This window comes from Doryrhamphus excisus, linkage group LG10 (genome assembly GCF_037039965.1).
Source record: "Doryrhamphus excisus strain RoL-2023G ecotype Guam linkage group LG10, RoL_Dexc_Guam_v1.1, whole genome shotgun sequence".
Taxonomy (NCBI): domain Eukaryota; kingdom Metazoa; phylum Chordata; class Actinopteri; order Syngnathiformes; family Syngnathidae; genus Doryrhamphus; species Doryrhamphus excisus.
This window is the reverse complement of record NC_136366.1, coordinates 19906113-19923152: the sequence shown is the minus strand read 5'-3', so window position 1 is coordinate 19923152 and position 17040 is coordinate 19906113. Positions and strand designations below refer to the sequence as shown.

At 38.6% G+C, this 17040-nt stretch overlaps 1 protein-coding gene across 1 annotated transcript in view; it reads right to left on the bottom strand.

The window, feature by feature from the left end:
* mmp17a (matrix metallopeptidase 17a) overlaps positions 1 to 17040 on the bottom strand; it is an 89471-nt gene that overhangs the window by 21089 nt on the left and 51342 nt on the right. The window contains exon 4 of the mRNA XM_058056569.2: positions 7056 to 7342. Within this exon, the coding sequence (XP_057912552.2) occupies positions 7056 to 7342 (287 nt within the window). The remainder of the gene's footprint in view (positions 1 to 7055; positions 7343 to 17040) is intronic.

Sequence of the window (17040 nt, the reverse complement as noted above, 5' to 3'; positions counted from 1 at the left end):
TCATAATATTATGTATGAAGATTATTCAAGAAGAAAATAAAATTTACAAAATTTAAGAAAACAGGAAAAAATATTTTAAAGAATCATACTAATACGGCTTTTTAATAAGGCTTTGTCAATAGAAAAAAAACAAAAACACAAAAAACATTTTAAATAATTCTCAAAAAATAAAGTGAAAATCTAAAAAAAAATATATATATATTTTTAATGAGAAAAAAGTCACAATTTTACAAGCCTAAACTTGTAATATTATGACAAAAATAATGTCATTTTAGTAGCATAGATCTGAAATATTAAGGAAAAAATAAGTATATTTTTTCACAACATTGATTAAAATGAGCTTGGGGAAAAAATTAAAATATTATGTGAATAAAGTCATAATATTATGTATGAAGATTATTCAAGAAGAAAATAAACATTTAGAAAATTTAAGAAAACAGGAAAAAATATTTTAAAGAATCATACTAATACAGCTTTTTAATAAGGCTTTGTCAATAGAAAAAAAACAAAAACACAAATTTTTTTTTAAATAATTCTCAAAAAATAAAGTAAAAATCTAAAAAAAAATAATAAAATATTTTCAATGAGAAAAAAGTCACCACTTTACAAGCCTAAACTTGTAATATTATGACAAAAATAATGTTATTTTAGTAGCATAGATCTGAAATATTAAGGAAAAAATAAGTATATTTTTTCACAAGATTGATTAAAATTAGCTTGAGGAAAAATTACAATATTATGTGAATAAAGTCATAATATTATGTATGAAGATTATTCAAGAAGAAAATAAACATTTAGAAAATTTCAGAAAACAGGAAAAAATATTTTAAAGAATCATACTAATACGGCTTTTTAATAAAGCTTTGTCAATAGAAAAAAAACAAAAACACAAAAAACATTTTAAATAATTCTCAAAAAATAAAGTGAAAATCTAAAAAAAAAAATATTTTCAATAAGAAAAAAGTCACAATTTTACAAGCCTAAACTTGTAATATTATGACAAAAAATAATGTCATTTTAGTAGCATAGATCTGAAATATTAAGGAAAAAATAAGTATATTTTTTCACAACATTGATTAAAATTAGCTTGAGGAAAAATTACAATATTATGTGAATAAAGTCATAATATTATGTATGAAGATTATTCAAGAAGAAAATAAAATTTACAAAATTTAAGAAAACAGGAAAAAATATTTTAAAGAATCATACTAATACGGCTTTTTAATAAAGCTTTGTCAAAGTAAAAAAAAAATCACATCAGAGGAGATTTGAATTGAATGTTTGAATTAAAAAATAATGAATCTGATTAATTGGATAAATAATTTTTCATTGATGACCTCAAAGTATCAACATTTAGTATTAGAGTGTCTAGCACTGCCTTCATCCTGATGGGCATTGAATGCACCACAGCTGCTCAGGTTATCACCGGAATTCTATTCCACACATCCACGGTGACATCACAGAGCTCTTCATATCTCTCGCCCCTTCAAAGTGTCTAATAAAATGGTCTGGGGAGCACGACACCACAACATCTTCAATATACCCCGACGCGGCCGCTGTGCCGTTCTTTAAAATGTGGCCCAAGGCGTTGGCAGGTTCAAAACTAGACGGCAGCCGACCTTTAGTCGGGTCCACTTTATGGCTTCTTCATCTGCTCCACATCCATAACGTAGCTCTTAAATCCGCTCGGTAGTTTTTGCGTCACCGGATCCTTCATCCTTATCCTTTTATCATGAAGTTGGTATTAAAAAGTGAGATTTGGGGCTTGGAAGTTGGCAACATGTTGCATTGCCAGTGCGCCACTGGGGGGTGACGGAAGCAAAGCCTGCAGCAGGGGTGTCCAAGGTTTCCTGTGAGGGCCCCATTGTGAAAAGTGAACGGATGCAAGGGCCTTGATATTTAGTAAAGCAACTAAATATGTAGATATGCTAGAAGGTACAGTAAAGTCTCGTTATATCGATATTCTCGGGAGTCGGAAAAAATACCGATATAACCGGACTATCCATATATCCGATCCTGCGCCGAACTGCATTAAAAGTGGGCGGATCTTTGATATGGCATGTAATTTTCTCCTTGAGTTCATGGATTGCGTATCTAGCATGCTTTTGTACTACAATACATTTTGTACTACAGTAAATAAAAATAAACTTACGCTGTAGTGATTACCGGTTACCGGGACATAATTCACCCCGGAACTATCGATAGGGAAGGTGTTGCCACCCGGAGGGGTAGGCGCGAGGGACGGGTGTTTTCCGCTGTGTGTGCTGCACTCTGGTGGTGGAAGTGTGAAAAATAAAGTTGACTGGAAGCAGCCGTTCGCCGTGTTCTTTTTTGGTATTGAAATCCTTAAGCAAAGATTGATTTAAGCTGCTTTTGTATCGATATAAGCAGACCAAATTGGCTGGCGGGAGATGAAAAGGGCATCGTAGTAACCGGATTATCATAATAACCGGGTATCGTACTAACGGAGCTAATTATATCATAAAAGACTAGAACTTTGCCGGGAAATGAAAATAGTATCGTAATAAGTAGTAATTCGTTTTAACCGATATCGATATAACGAGACTTTACTGTATATGTAAATTTTTAGAAAAAGCTGCCTGGTCTTCAACTTTCTCCTTGAATATTAGTTTGTAAATTTTACTCACATAGTATTTGGACTTTATTCCCAAGACATGGTAACTTTATTCAGTTTGCTTCTCAACATGTTACAACTTAAAAAAAATGTAATCCTGAAGATTTCAACTTTTTGCTACTGAAATGATATTATTTTTCCTCTTAATATTATGTGTTTATTCAAAAAAAAATGCATATTTTGTTCTCGTTAGAATACAACTTTTTTCCTGTAAAGGTTTTCCATTTCTGTTTTTGTTTTTTTTTTTACATTTTCCAATGATTTTCATTTTTGTACATGTTTCCTCCTGTACATCATGAATATAACTTTACAACTTTTTTGCCACTAAAATTTTGTGCTGATTGTTTTTTTTTTTTTTGCTGCTGTTGTTGTTTTTGAGTTTTCTTGTTACATTAGCATAATTTCCAGTTTATTTTTTGGAATATTAAGTTGTAGGAAAAAGTCATAATGTTATGAGCACAAAGTAAAAACATTATGAAAATGAACAAAAAAAATTATAAAATAAAATTTAAATAGTCTGAAAATAGAACAAAAAACACCCCAAAAGTTGTAATTTTAATAAAATAAAGTCAAAATATTAAGAGAAAATATTATTAGTCCCAGTTTAAAAATTCTGTACTGACTGTATGGCCGCACTTTGGACACCCCAAGAATATATCGAGCATCTCCATTTAAAATGATTGTTGACTGGCAAAACACGGAGTTAAAAACAACCCTTAAAAAAAGAGAGAGGGTTTGTATGTTTTCAGTGACCTAAACATAAAATGAGTGTGGACAAAAGACAGATTAAAAGTAACAAATCATGAGGGCCTGAGCACGAAAGCGATAACCTTTTGAAGGCCCAATTGTATCTTTTCAATTCTAATTGATTTTTTTGAGGGATGAGGGGGGGATAGATAAGTTATTTAACACGTGTCACAGAACAGATTGTGTTCAACGTTGGACGTTCCACTGCAATTTTAAATATCAAGTCACAAATGTCACAACGAAAAGAGGAGACTCAGCGCTTCAAAAGTGCTCGCCAACATCTGCATTCAAGTGCTGAAATGTCATCAGTGTGTCATTGGGACCAAATAACTCTTATTGATTGTTTTTAGCCGCAGCATTCAGACAACCGCACAGTAAACAACACTCTTTATCAGGACTGGTGATTTATTGCCGTGAATTGTCTATTCTTCTTTCATTTTTAATCGTGGCCCAAAAATCACTGGTTATGTTTCCAGCTCCATACTGGCTTAGCATGTTAGCATTTTTAAAAAACATTGTATTTATTAACTATTAATTTTTTAACATTAACATTTTTTTGCCATTTTTATAAGAATTAAAGACATTAAGCGCTACCATGCTAGGTGTTGCATGCTAATGTTAGCCTTTTTTATAATTTTTATTAGTACACACTTACATACACACTTGGTGTTATAGTGGTAGCATGTAAACATTATCATGTTAGCATTGCTATCATGCTAACATTATCACAATAGCATTTTTATGCATTTTCATTCATTTGCACATTGGCAGACACACTATTTTGCTAGCTTTATCATGCTAATGTTAACAGAGTAGCCTTTTCCAGCATTTTTATTAGGACACACTTACATACACACTTGGTGTTATAAGTGGTAGCATGTAAACATTAGCATGTTAACATTGCTATCATGCTAACATTATCACAATAGCATTTTTATGCATTTTTATTCATTTGCACATTGGCAAACACACTATTTTGCTAGCTTTATCATGCTAATGTTAGCAGAGTAGCCTTTTTTACCATTTTTATTAGGACACACTTACATATGTACACACTTGGTGTTATAAGCGGTAGCATGTAAACATTATCATGTTAGCATTGCTATCATGCTAACATTATCACAATAGCATTTTTATGCATTTTTATTCATTTGCACATTGGCAGACACACTATTTTGCTAGCTTTATCATGCTAATGTTAGCAGAGTAGCCTTTTCCAGCATTTTTATTAGGACACACTTACATACACACTTGGTGTTATAAGTGGTAGCATGTAAACATTAGCATGTTAACATTGCTATCATGCTAACATTATCACAATAGCATTTTTATGCATTTTCATTCATTTGCACATTGGCAGACACACTATTTTGCTAGCTTTATCATGCTAATGTTAGCAGAGTAGCCTTTTTTACCATTTTTATTAGGACACACTTACATACACACTTGGTGTTATAAGTGGTAGCATGTAAACATTAGCATGTTAGCATTGCTATCATGCTAACATTATCACAATAGCATTTTTATGCATTTTCATTCATTTGCACATTGGCAGACACACTATTTTGCTAGCTTTATCATGCTAATGTTAGCAGAGTAGCCTTTTCCAGCATTTTTATTAGGACACACTTACATACACACTTGGTGTTATAAGTGGTAGCATGTAAACATTAGCATGTTAACATTGCTATCATGCTAACATTATCACAATAGCACTTATATCCATTTCATTCATTTTCAACATTGGCAGGCACACTATTGTGCTTGGTTTATCATGCTAATGTTAGCAGAGTAGCCTTTTTTTACCATTGTTATTAGTACATACTTACATAAACACTTAGTGTTATAAGTGGTTATAACGTTAGCATGTTAGCATTACTATCATGCTAACATTATCACAGTAGCATTTTTTTCCATTTTCATTCATTTTCACATTTGCAGACACACTATTGTGAGTAGTTTATCATGCTAATGTTAGCATTGTAGCCTTTTAGCAATTTTCATGAGTAAAAACCTATATAAATACTTAGTGCTATCATGTCAGGTGTTAGCATGTTAGCGCTATCATTCTAATATTCGCATAGTAACGTTTTTAAAATGCTAACATTAGCATTGTTGGATTTTCGCTCGATAAGTAGAGACTTATCTAAACACAGTGCCACCATGCCAGGTATCATTCATACATCAGCATGGTGCATTCAGGTGAAACGGCAGCATTGATGTTCTCGGACCCATCACTACCGTATGCTGTTTGTTTGACTTGGTCACAAATGTTCTCATAACGATGCAGGGTGAAATTGAAGTCAGATGCTGTTTCATACACAACAGGCAGAAAGTTTCCCTGTCCATTCACCATGTTTGCAGTATGTGTACGCCGTATGCAGTATATACTACCTCCACGTGGGTACCTGGAAGTAACTGCACCGTCGCTGGTGCTTCTCAGGAGAATCACTCATTTACATTTGCTTATTGTTACTCCGGACAACACTCACTTTCAGCACTCTGTGTGTGAACTTGCTAGCGCCCCGTCAAAGAGACTGAATGATTGACAGGAAGGTTCACTCAGGGTGAGTGAACCCATCCCGCTAAACAACTAACGCACCCACGTGTTGAGAAAGATGCACAAAGTGAACTCTCTTGTCATCCGGCCTGTTTGGCAGCGAGCGAGGAGGAAAACAAACACACATGCACATGTCAATATCGTATGGAAGCAGGCAAAATCATTGAGTTTGTGTTTGTTTACCATGCGGTTAATTGATTTATTGATTATCGTGACGAGCCTAATCACGACCAAAAGTCAACTAAAGTAACACGTTCTGCTATTGACAAGCAAGTTACTCAATTCACAAGTAAGAATCCAATTACCGTATTTTCTGGACTATAAGTCACTCTGGAGTAAAGGTCGCACAAGGCCAAAAATACATAATTAGGTAGAAAAAAAACATACATAAGTCGCACTGGAGTATAAGTTGGATTTAATTTATTTTAATTTATTTTACAAACTACTTGACTTGATTAGGTCCTCTTGGAAGGCAAACTCTAACATTAATAAAAGAATAGAGAACAGGCTAATAGGTGTAAGATATGCTAACACAATGCTTATTCAGCTATGTAACATAAACAGTTTTTTCATTTATAAGTCGCTCTGGAGTATAAGTCGCAGGAACAGCCAACCTATGAAAAAAAGTGCGACTTATAGTCCAAAAAACACGCTAATTAAGGCTGACAATTTGGACCATAACCCATGACAAGCTAAAACTCAACTCTGAACCTCCAATTTCACTTCCTGTCCCCCTGTCATTAAGGTCCCCTCGGGAACACAAATAAGGTGACACACTCAAGCAGGAATTATTGCTTATTGCTTATCACTTATCGGCAATTAACTGCGATAAACGCGGGATTGCTATACCTCCTGAAGATTGTTTGTGTATCTCATTTATAGGGAATATGTTTGACCTCTTTAAAAAGCCACCATTATTTGAAGCATTTCTCCTCTCCTCAGTGTGAGGACATATTAAACTTTTAAATTCAGATCATAATGATAAATAAATATTAATAAAAGAGACTGAACATGAAACAGGCCTGCTTGAATTCTTAATGAGGCCAGTGTTCTAGTTTTGGATAGAAGAGTTTCAGTCACAACAACTCTGGAATTAAATCTGGAATTTCCTACCTGGTGATCTGAAGGTCCAAGCCTCGTCGTCGTCAAAGTGCGTATCCCCAGCGGTGAACCTCTCTCCCGGGAAAAAGGCATGAGCCACGGTGCCGCCGGGCCCGTCAAAGGGATATCCATCATTGTGGTCGGCTTTGGTGAAGTCGATCTGAATGTCGGCGTCGCTCCCTGCCACCTCGTGGAAGTTCAGCGGTGCGATGTCACTCCACACCTTCAGGGCGTAATACATGAGGGCTCGAACCGTGTCCCTGCCCAGTAAGGCCGAATCCTTCGGGAAGGTCCTCACTCTGAGGGAGAGGGTGAGAGGGGATATTGGGGTGAAAGAAAGGGAATAAAAGCAATATGTCACACACGGTCTGAGAGTCCCAGGCAAAGCTTTCATCTTCTGTGAGACCTTGCAGCTGTTCCCGTGTCTGAAACCACTGGGGAAGGTGACCTTTTCTGTCAAAGTAACAATTCTGAGCACCTGCCGCACAGGCTTAATAAATCCCGACTGTTTTTCATCACATTTTGTGCTACTTGTGTATGATGTGAGGCAAAACATAATGGGATACAATACAAGTGCTGTATCAAAAATGTGGTCTAAACAGAGATAATAATGCTCTTTTTTTTAGATGATGCTTTTGTCAGGCACTATGACATCATTCATGATGGCGAGCCATCTCTTTAGCCTTTCCTCCTGGTTCCTTTCTAACACTCACTTTGTATTAAAGGAAGTGCAATTTATTTGGTTACAGCACTGGACTTTACAACGACAAGAAACATGGACCAAGAGCCTAGAATGATGGATGTGCAGAACATATAAAGCAGTTACCCCTCTAGACAGTCAAAGCATGTGTGCGTGAGAGCGAGAGCAGTGTTGTGTGCTTGTTTTTTTGTCTGTTTCTTTTTCCTGAGTCATATTGTCATATTCGTTGTGCAACTCTTGATTGTGCTATGTGAGTGTATGTCTGTTTCAAGAAGGCCTTCTATGAGAAGCTATTAGACTGAAAATGCACTGAGCTAATACGCTAAATCCAAAGATGTGATATTGTTCCGGTATTTTTCTGTGAGTCATACCTAAGCCTTGTGCAACTCGTGATTGTGCTATGTGAGTGCTGTGTGTTTCAAGAAGGCCTTCTATGACAAGCTATTAGACTGAAAATGCACTGAACTAATAGGCTGGATCCAAAGATGCAATATTGTTCCAGTATTTTTCTGTGAGTCATACCTAAGCCTTGTGCAACTATTGTGCTATGTGAGTGTTGTGTGTGTCAAGAAGGCCTTCTATGAGAAGCTATTAGACTGAAAATGCACTGAGCTAATACGCTAAATCCAAAGATGCAATATTGTTCCAGTATTTTTCTGTTAGTCATACGTACCTAAGCCTTGATTGTGCTATGTGAGTGTTGTGTGTGTCAAGAAGGCCTTCTATGAGAAGCTATTAGACTGAAAACGCACTGAGCTAATACGCTAAATCCAAAGATGTGATATTGTTCCGGTATTTTTCTGTGAGTCATACCTAAGCCTTGTGCAACTCTTGATTGTGCTATGTGAGTGTTGTGTGTTTCAAGAAGGCCTTCTATGACAAGATATTAGACTGAAAATGCACTGAGCTAATAGGCTGAATCCAAAGATGTGATATTGTTCCGGTATTTTTCTGTGAGTCATACCTAAGCCTTGTGCAACTCTTGATTGTGCTATGTGAGTGTTGTGTGTTTCAAGAAGGCCTTCTATGACAAGATATTAGACTGAAAATGCACTGAGCTAATAGGCTGAATCCAAAGATGTAATATCGTTCTGGTATTTTTCTGTGAGTCATACCTGAGCCTTGTGCAACTATTGTGCTATGTGAGTGTTGTGTGTGTCAAGAAGGCCTTCTATGACAAGCTATTAGACTGAAAATGCACTGAGCTAATAGGCTGGATTCAAAGATGCAATATTGTTCCGATATTTTTCTGTGAGTCAAACCTAAGCCTTGTGCAACTCTTGATTGTTCTATGTGAGTGTTGTCTGTTTCAAGAAAGCCTTCTATGAGAAGCTATTAGACTGAAAATGCACTGAGCTAATAGGCTGAATCCAAAGATGTAATATCGTTCTGGTATTTTTCTGTGAGTCATACCTGAGCCTTGTGCAACTATTGTGCTATGTGAGTGTTGTGTGTGTCAAGAAGGCCTTCTATGAGAAGCTATTAGACTGAAAACGCACTGAGCTAATACGCTAAATCCAAAGATGTGATATTGTTCCGGTATTTTTCTGTGAGTCAAACCTAAGCCTTGTGCAACTCTTGATTGTGCTATGTGAGTGTTGTCTGTTTCAAGAAAGCCTTCTATGAGAAGCTATTAGACTGAAAATGCACTGAGCTAATAGGCAGAATCCAAAGATGTAATATCGTTCTGGTATTTTTCTGTGAGTCATACCTGAGCCTTGTGCAACTATTGTGCTATGTGAGTGTTGTGTGTGTCAAGAAGGCCTTCTATGACAAGCTATTAGACTGAAAATGCACTGAGCTAATAGGCTGGATCCAAAGATGCAATATTGTTCCGGTATTTTTCTGTGAGTCAAACCTAAGTCTTGTGCAACTCTTGATTGTGCTATGTGAGTGTTGTCTGTTTCAAGAACGCCTTCTATGAGAAGCTATTAGACTGAAAATGCACTGAGCTAATAGGCTGGATCCAAAGATGTAATATTGTTCTGGTATTTTTCTGTTAGTCATACCTAAGCCTTGTGCAACTATTGTGCTATGTGAGTGTTGTGTGTGCCAAGAAGGCCTTCTATGAGAAGCTATTAGACTGAAAGCGCACTGAGCTAATACGCTAAATCCAAAGATGTGATATTGTTCCGGTATTTTTCTGTTAGTCATACCTAAGCCTTGTGCAACTCTTGATTGTGCTATGTGAGTGTTGTGTGTTTCAAGAAGGCTTTCTATGACAAGTATTAGACTTGAAACTGCATGGGCCAGCCATTCTGATTCTGAAGGTCCTGGGTAAATTTGATTGACACATAAAAGCGTCCAGGAAGCAGCGCAGCCAAAAGACACGCTACGAATGAAAATAATTGACTGTTGGGAATAAATGAAAGAATTTTATGGAACAAATACTAGAATTGAAGTTGAGAATGTGGGTCAGTGCGACTGAGAAGGCCTTGTTGGCCCTGACGGCACTGTTCCTGAAAGCACCGAGTGAGGTCTGAAAAAGAGTCGCACCTCATTGGTATGCGTGCACAAAGCCACATCCAAATAGGATCACATCACGTACTCGGTGGCGAAACTTTTTTCCATACACAGATGTGCCCACACAGCGACTTTATTCACACCGCTAGCAGATTCGCCCTCTGACTGCCGCTCCACCGTTTTCCAAGGTCGTTGCAAATTGCTCAACCTCCGCAGACAATTCACCTGCTTATTAAACCTAATTCAGATGAACGAGTGCGTGTGATTGTGTTCTGTGTGTAAATATAAAGATATGTGGATCCAAATTGTGTGAGCTGGCTCGGGCAATTGCGGTCAAGTCCGTCACAAGGTCAGAGCCCTGCTGTCCTGCATCCAGGATGATGTACGGGGTCCAAGGGAGATGCTTGTTTACATTAGAAGACTGTAGGTGCATGAAAAATGAGCCAGGTGTTATTTCCCTGCGGTGGCTTGTCGACATTAGATTGAACTCCACGCACCGTGGCAAGGATCTATCTTATCAGTGTGCAAATTTTAATCGCGCAAGGCCACTGCAGATTTCATGTGGATGATTTTTTTTTTCAGGCAACCATTTATGCAAAATGTGCAAATAAATCGCCATGAATTTTCAAACAGAAAAACAAGCAGGGATGGGAATAACGGCGTTTCAAATAACTTTTTTCAGTAACGGGTAATCTAACTAATTACTTTTACTTTCAGCATAACGCCGTTACAATTTTGACTCTCCGTTACAGCACGTTACTGTAGTTACTTTTGCTGGTGACTAGTTACTTTTGTAATGGAGTAACTCATTTAGTAAGTCAGTTACTTTTTTTGAGAAGTCACTAGTAACTATACTTACTTTTTTTTAAAGTAACATGCCCAACACTAGGGCTGCACGGTGATCGAGTGGTTAGCGCGCAGACCTCACAGCTAGGAGACCCGAGTTCAATCCCACAATCGGCCATCTCTGTGTGGAGTTTGCATGTTCTCCCCGTGCATGCGTGGGTTTTCTCCGGGTACTCCGGTTTCCTCCCACATTCCAAAAACATGCTAGGTTAATTAGCGACTCCAAATTGTCCATAGGTATGAATGTGAGTGTGAATGGTTGTTTGTCTATATGTGCCCTGTGATTGGCTGGCCATCAGTCCATTGTGTACGCCGCCGCTCGCCCGAAGACAGCTGGGATAGGCTCCAGCACCCCCACGTCCCTCGTGAGGATAAGCGGTAGAAAATGAATGAATGAATGCCCAACACTGAAATCAAGCACTAACCAATGCTTCACTATATAAGAAAATGAGCCGCTGCCGAACAGAATCGGAGGTAAACTTTAAAAAGGAGCCCCAAACTTCAATGTCAAACTTTTAATTACAGTTTAAAATACCCGGCAGAAAGAAAGCCACTGCCAGATTCCAGTGCGTGATTAAGCTGTTGGCTGTGTGATTCCAACACAAATGTTTACTTTCTGGGATTTTCACGACCATGACCGACAAGCAGCTGGAAATTGATAAGCCAGCAGAGGAAGTGCATGCGTAAGATTGCAGCGCCGCCGCATAAAGCCCAGTGGCTGTTAAACAGCAACACACCTCATGAGAGAGCATCATTGACTCACAAATAAATACCTGAGAACAGAGTGTGCTGTCAGACCAGTTCACATCAATCAAGTATAATACAGACGCAAAGAAGCGCTTACATCAACAAACCCCCACCCCCCAACGCGCACTATTGAACAGGCAGGCCAGCACGGACAACTGACGAGAAAGAAGGAAACAGGGCAGTGTGGTTTTAATGTCACAACATTCATTCCTGCTGCATGCGAGCCGACTTTAAACAAGTTAACCGTTTGTAAATGTGGGCATCACAGCTATCCGTGTTGGCGGTACGGTCAAAAGAGTTCAGTGTTCCACCATCAAATGCTCCTCATTTCAAGAGGATGCTTGGTTGAGATGAAATGATATTACTGTGGAAGTACCGGGTGGGACATGACCTTCAGTTTGTTAGCAAGTTTCTGAAAAATTGACCAAGGTTATCACGCCTCCAAAAAGTTAAGAACGGTTTCATTCAACTCAAGTATCCAGCATTTGTGGTATTTAACTTTGTAAGACATCATCTTCTGTGAGTGGATAGAGTAGGCTAGCTTACGTCAGAGACAGGAGAAGCCAAAGCTTATAATTGTTCGCATATAAAAAACAACAGCTTCAAAATCCAGCCGGACCCTTTGTCAGATCGCTGCCTGAACCTGGAGTAAAGAAAAGGCTCCAGCCCACTTCAAGTTAGACACAATTAACTTGGCAATTAACCCCGGAGCGATAATTTGCATCTCCCCTGCTCCCTGGAAAACAGTCCCGAGACTAATAGGCTGGAACTGCTAATACTATTTAAAGAAGAAAATAGACTTTCTTTTTGCCCTTTGTTGTTTTCTTCACCTTTCTCCGTTTGTACATTGAAATGTAGCATGCAAAGGTAATAATAGCTAGTGTGAAACCCGGTGACAGCGCACTACTGTGCATCCGTTCCAAGTGAATGCTGCAGTTAGAAACCAGAAAAGCACATTTTGTTCCTCCTAGGTCCTAAACTTCATAAAATATATCAAAAAAGCATCAACACAAACATAAAAACTGGTGATAAGTACAGTAAAGTCTCGTTATATCGATATCGGTTATATCGAAGTACTGCTTATTACGATACTATTTTCATTTCCCGGCAAATTTCTAGTCTTTTATGATATAATTAGTTCCGTTAGTACGATACCCGGTTATTATGATAATCCGGTTACTACGATGACCTTTTCATCTCCCGCCAGCCAATTTGGTCTGCTTATATCGATACAAAAGCAGCTTAAATCAATCTTTGCTTAAGGATTTCAATACCAAAAAAGAACACGGCGAACGGCTGCTTCCAGTCAACTTTATTTTTCACCCTTCCACCACCAGAGCGCAGCACACACACCGATTCCCGCACTTCCTGGTTCACAGGTCATGCTCAACCCGCCCCACATAGCTGGCCAAACACATGCCTGCAACAGAAGAACCAACTGACATAGCATACACACCTATTCCAACGAAGACACAAGCGTACAAATACATGTATTTAATTGTGTTGTATTCAGATATCTTTTTATCGCTTGCAATAATCACTGTTTTTCATATGTAAATGCTGGCGTTCGCCGTGTTCTTTTTTGGTATTGAAATAAGCAAAGATTGATTTAAGCTGCTCGACATTGTTCTATACTATAGAACAATGTCGAGTGCATTATTGCCCACTTTTAATGCAGTTCGGCGCAGGATCGGATATATGGATAGTCCCCTTATATCGATATTTTTTCCGACTCCCGACAATATCGATATAACGAGACTTTACTGTATTACTTTATTGCAGCGGTTCGCAATTATTTTCCGATCTCACAATAGAGGCTATAATCCCTACTACTAATCCCCAAATGTAACCCACTCCAACCTAAAACTTAACTTTCCGTCCCCTATCCTAGCCCTGGATCACATCCACAGCAACCCACGCAAGTATGAGTCTTATTTACTCTTATTATGTCGAATATATTGAATATAGGCGACTATAGGGGTGTTATTATCAGTTAACAGCAGGGGTCTACATGCTAATCCTGTACAGCAGGTTCTTCGTCTTGTGATGCTGGATTGACGCCCACACGTTTGCTTTGCTGCAAATGTACCTAAGAGCAATGATGGCTGACCTCTTCAAATAATCTGTTATGTGAGAAATTACTGTACGCTGGCAAGACAAAGTCTCAAGGAGGTTTTTAATCAATAAGCCATGACCAACTCGCTCACAGCTACAAGTGAGTCCCGCTCCCGCTATGCATCACTCTCATCCTTGGAGCCGGTAGGAAGCAGCAATCTTTGTTAGGGAAGACTAGTTACCTGGCATATCCGTCTTCTGGTTGTCCATTTACTCAAATGTCCTGCAATAAATAGTACAGCTGGACGCCAGGATGTAATACGGCCGCATAAAAGACTCGGTGTAGATCACCTGCTGGTGTGGACTATCAGCTAAAACCTTCCATCATGATGCAGTTGTTGGTATTCGGGTTATAGATAGAAAATAACAAGAACTGATGTTGTCAAAATAGTGTCACTACATGGCAACTACTGTTACAAATAAACATAGCAGAGGTGTGGACTCGAGTCACGGGACTATAGTCACGTCACTAAGTCATCACAATATTGCCATGACTTGAAAATGTAATGGTAATATTTTAATTTCATTTGAACATGCATCAGATTACAATCGAGTGCATCCCATAATCAGTTCCCAGTTCCACATGTCCAAAAGGAGTAGGAAGAAGCAAAGCTTATTAAATCCTACCCCTCCATCTGGTACTTTTACAATCAGTAACTGTTACATTTGCTCACTTCCTGCTTTCTAATATATTAAAAAAAAATTTTTTAAACTATTTTGTATTTTTATAAATTTTTTGTCACGTACCAAAGTACAAGGTGATATGAGCATCCAATGCCATAATGGGTACCATAGTAAGTGTCAATATAGTGATATATACAGTGCATCCGGAAAGTATTCACAGCGCTTCACTTTTTCTACATTTTGTCATGTTACAGCCTCATTCCAAACTGTATTAAATTAATCTCTTACCTCAAAATTCTACACAAAATACTCCATTATGACAATGTGAAAAAAGATTTTTTTGACATGTTTTGAATTTATTAAAAATAGAAAACAAAAAAATCACATTTACATAAGTATTCACAGCCTTTGCTTAATACTTTGTTGATCCACCTTTGGCAGCAATTACAGCCTCAAGTCTTTTTGAATATGATCCCACAAGTTTAGCACACCTATCTTTAGGCAGTTTTGCCCATTCTTCTTTGCAATAAGTCTCAAGCTCCATCAGGTTGGATGGGAGACGTCTGTGCACAGCCATTTTCAGATCTCTCCAGAGATGTTCGATCGGATTCAAGTCTGGACTCTGGCTGGGCCACTCCAGGACATTCACGGAGTGGTTCTGAAGCCAATCTTTTAAGATCTTGGCTGTGTGCTAATGTCTACTGTCTATATGGTCAAGGTACATGACCAGTCTACTGAGGTCAAGAGCGCTCTGGAGCAGGTTTTCATCCAGGATATCTCTATATATTGCTGCATTCATTTTTCCTTCTATGCTGACTAGTCTGCCAGTTCCTGCTGCTGAAAAACATCCCCACAGCATGATGCTGCCACCACCATGCTTCACTGTAGGGATGGTATTGGCCTGGTGATGAGCAGTGCCTGGTTTCCTCCAAACATGGCGCCTGGCATTCACACCAAAGAGTTCAATCTTTGTCTCATCAGACCAGAGAATTTTGTTTCTCATGGTCTGAGAGTCATTCAGGTGCTTTTTGGCAAATTCCAGACGGGCTGCCATGTTCCTTTTACTAAGGAGTGGCTTTCGTCTGGCCACTCTACCATACAGGCCTGATTGGTGGATTGCTGCAGAGATGGTTGTCCTTCTGGAAGGCTCTCCTCTCTCCACAGAGGAACGCTGGAGCTCTGACAGAGTGACCATCGGGGCCTTGGTCACCTCCCTGACTAAGGCCCTTCTTCCCCGATCGCTCAGTTTAGAAGGCCGGCCAGCTCTAGGAAGAGTCCTGGTGGTTCCAAACGTCTTCCATTTAGGAATAATGGAGGCCACTGTGCTCATTGGGACCTTCAAAGCAGCAGAAATGTTTCTGTATCCTTCCCCAGATTTGTGCCTCAAGACAATCCTGTCTCGCAGGTCTACAGACAGTTCTTTTGACTTCATGCTTGGTGTTTGTGCTCTGACATGCACAGTCAACTGTGGGACCTTATATAGACAGTTATTATATTTCCAAATCATGTCCAATCAACTGAATTTACTGCAGGTGGACTCCAATTAAGCTGTAGAAAGATCTCAAGGATGATCAGTGGAAAAAAGATGCACCTGAGCTCAATCTTGAGCTTCATGGCAAAGGCTGTGAATACTTATGTAAAAGTGATTTTTTTGTTTTCTATTTTTAATAAATTAAAAACATGTAAAAAAAACCTTTTTTCACATTGTCATAATGGAGTATTTTGTGTAGAATTTTGAGGTAAGAGATTAATTTAATTCAGTTTGGAATGAGGCTGTAACATGACAAAATGTAGAAAAAGTGAAGCGCTGTGAATACTTTCCGGATGCACTGTAATCGTCGTCAAAAATGTACATTTCTTGTACTGAAACGTAACGGTGGAAGTGTTCCTTTACAACCTCCATGACAATGTTACAGTCGTCGTACACTTCTTGATTCATTCGGTTCTTCTTGTCCTAACATACAGGTGATGTATTGGCCTTCTATCTTTATCCCCCCCCAGGAGATTGGTTTGGCCCCTCTGGGCTGTGTGCCCACGGTAGGCCAACTTCCTGAAAGAGACTCCTTTCTTAAAGTAAAGCGCTCCATTCAGTTCACGCCGCTTTTAGCTTCTTCCTTTGCACCCTCGTGCATTCTGTTCCTGTCAAAGTACAAAGTACTGTTGGTCTTTTTTTTGCCCAGCGCATCGTGCATCTCTCACATCCTTCATTACTAAGTGACATTTGACGAGGCAAGTCACAAATGAACAGCATCAAGAGTGGGGATGGCGTACACTTCTTTAGTGAATGTTGCAGTTTTTCTACCACAGATGGTGGGCAGCAAAGACATCCAAACTTTTTGAAACAGGACTAAGAATACGGCACAGGAATCACGCCACTTATATTCAGGAAATTATTTTAGAACTTTAACCTCGAGTCTACCTCCCAGGAATAAAGTATATTTATATTAAATGCATGAGCAATGTTTTTTTCCTCCCGCATCCAAATATAACCTTTGTACTAAG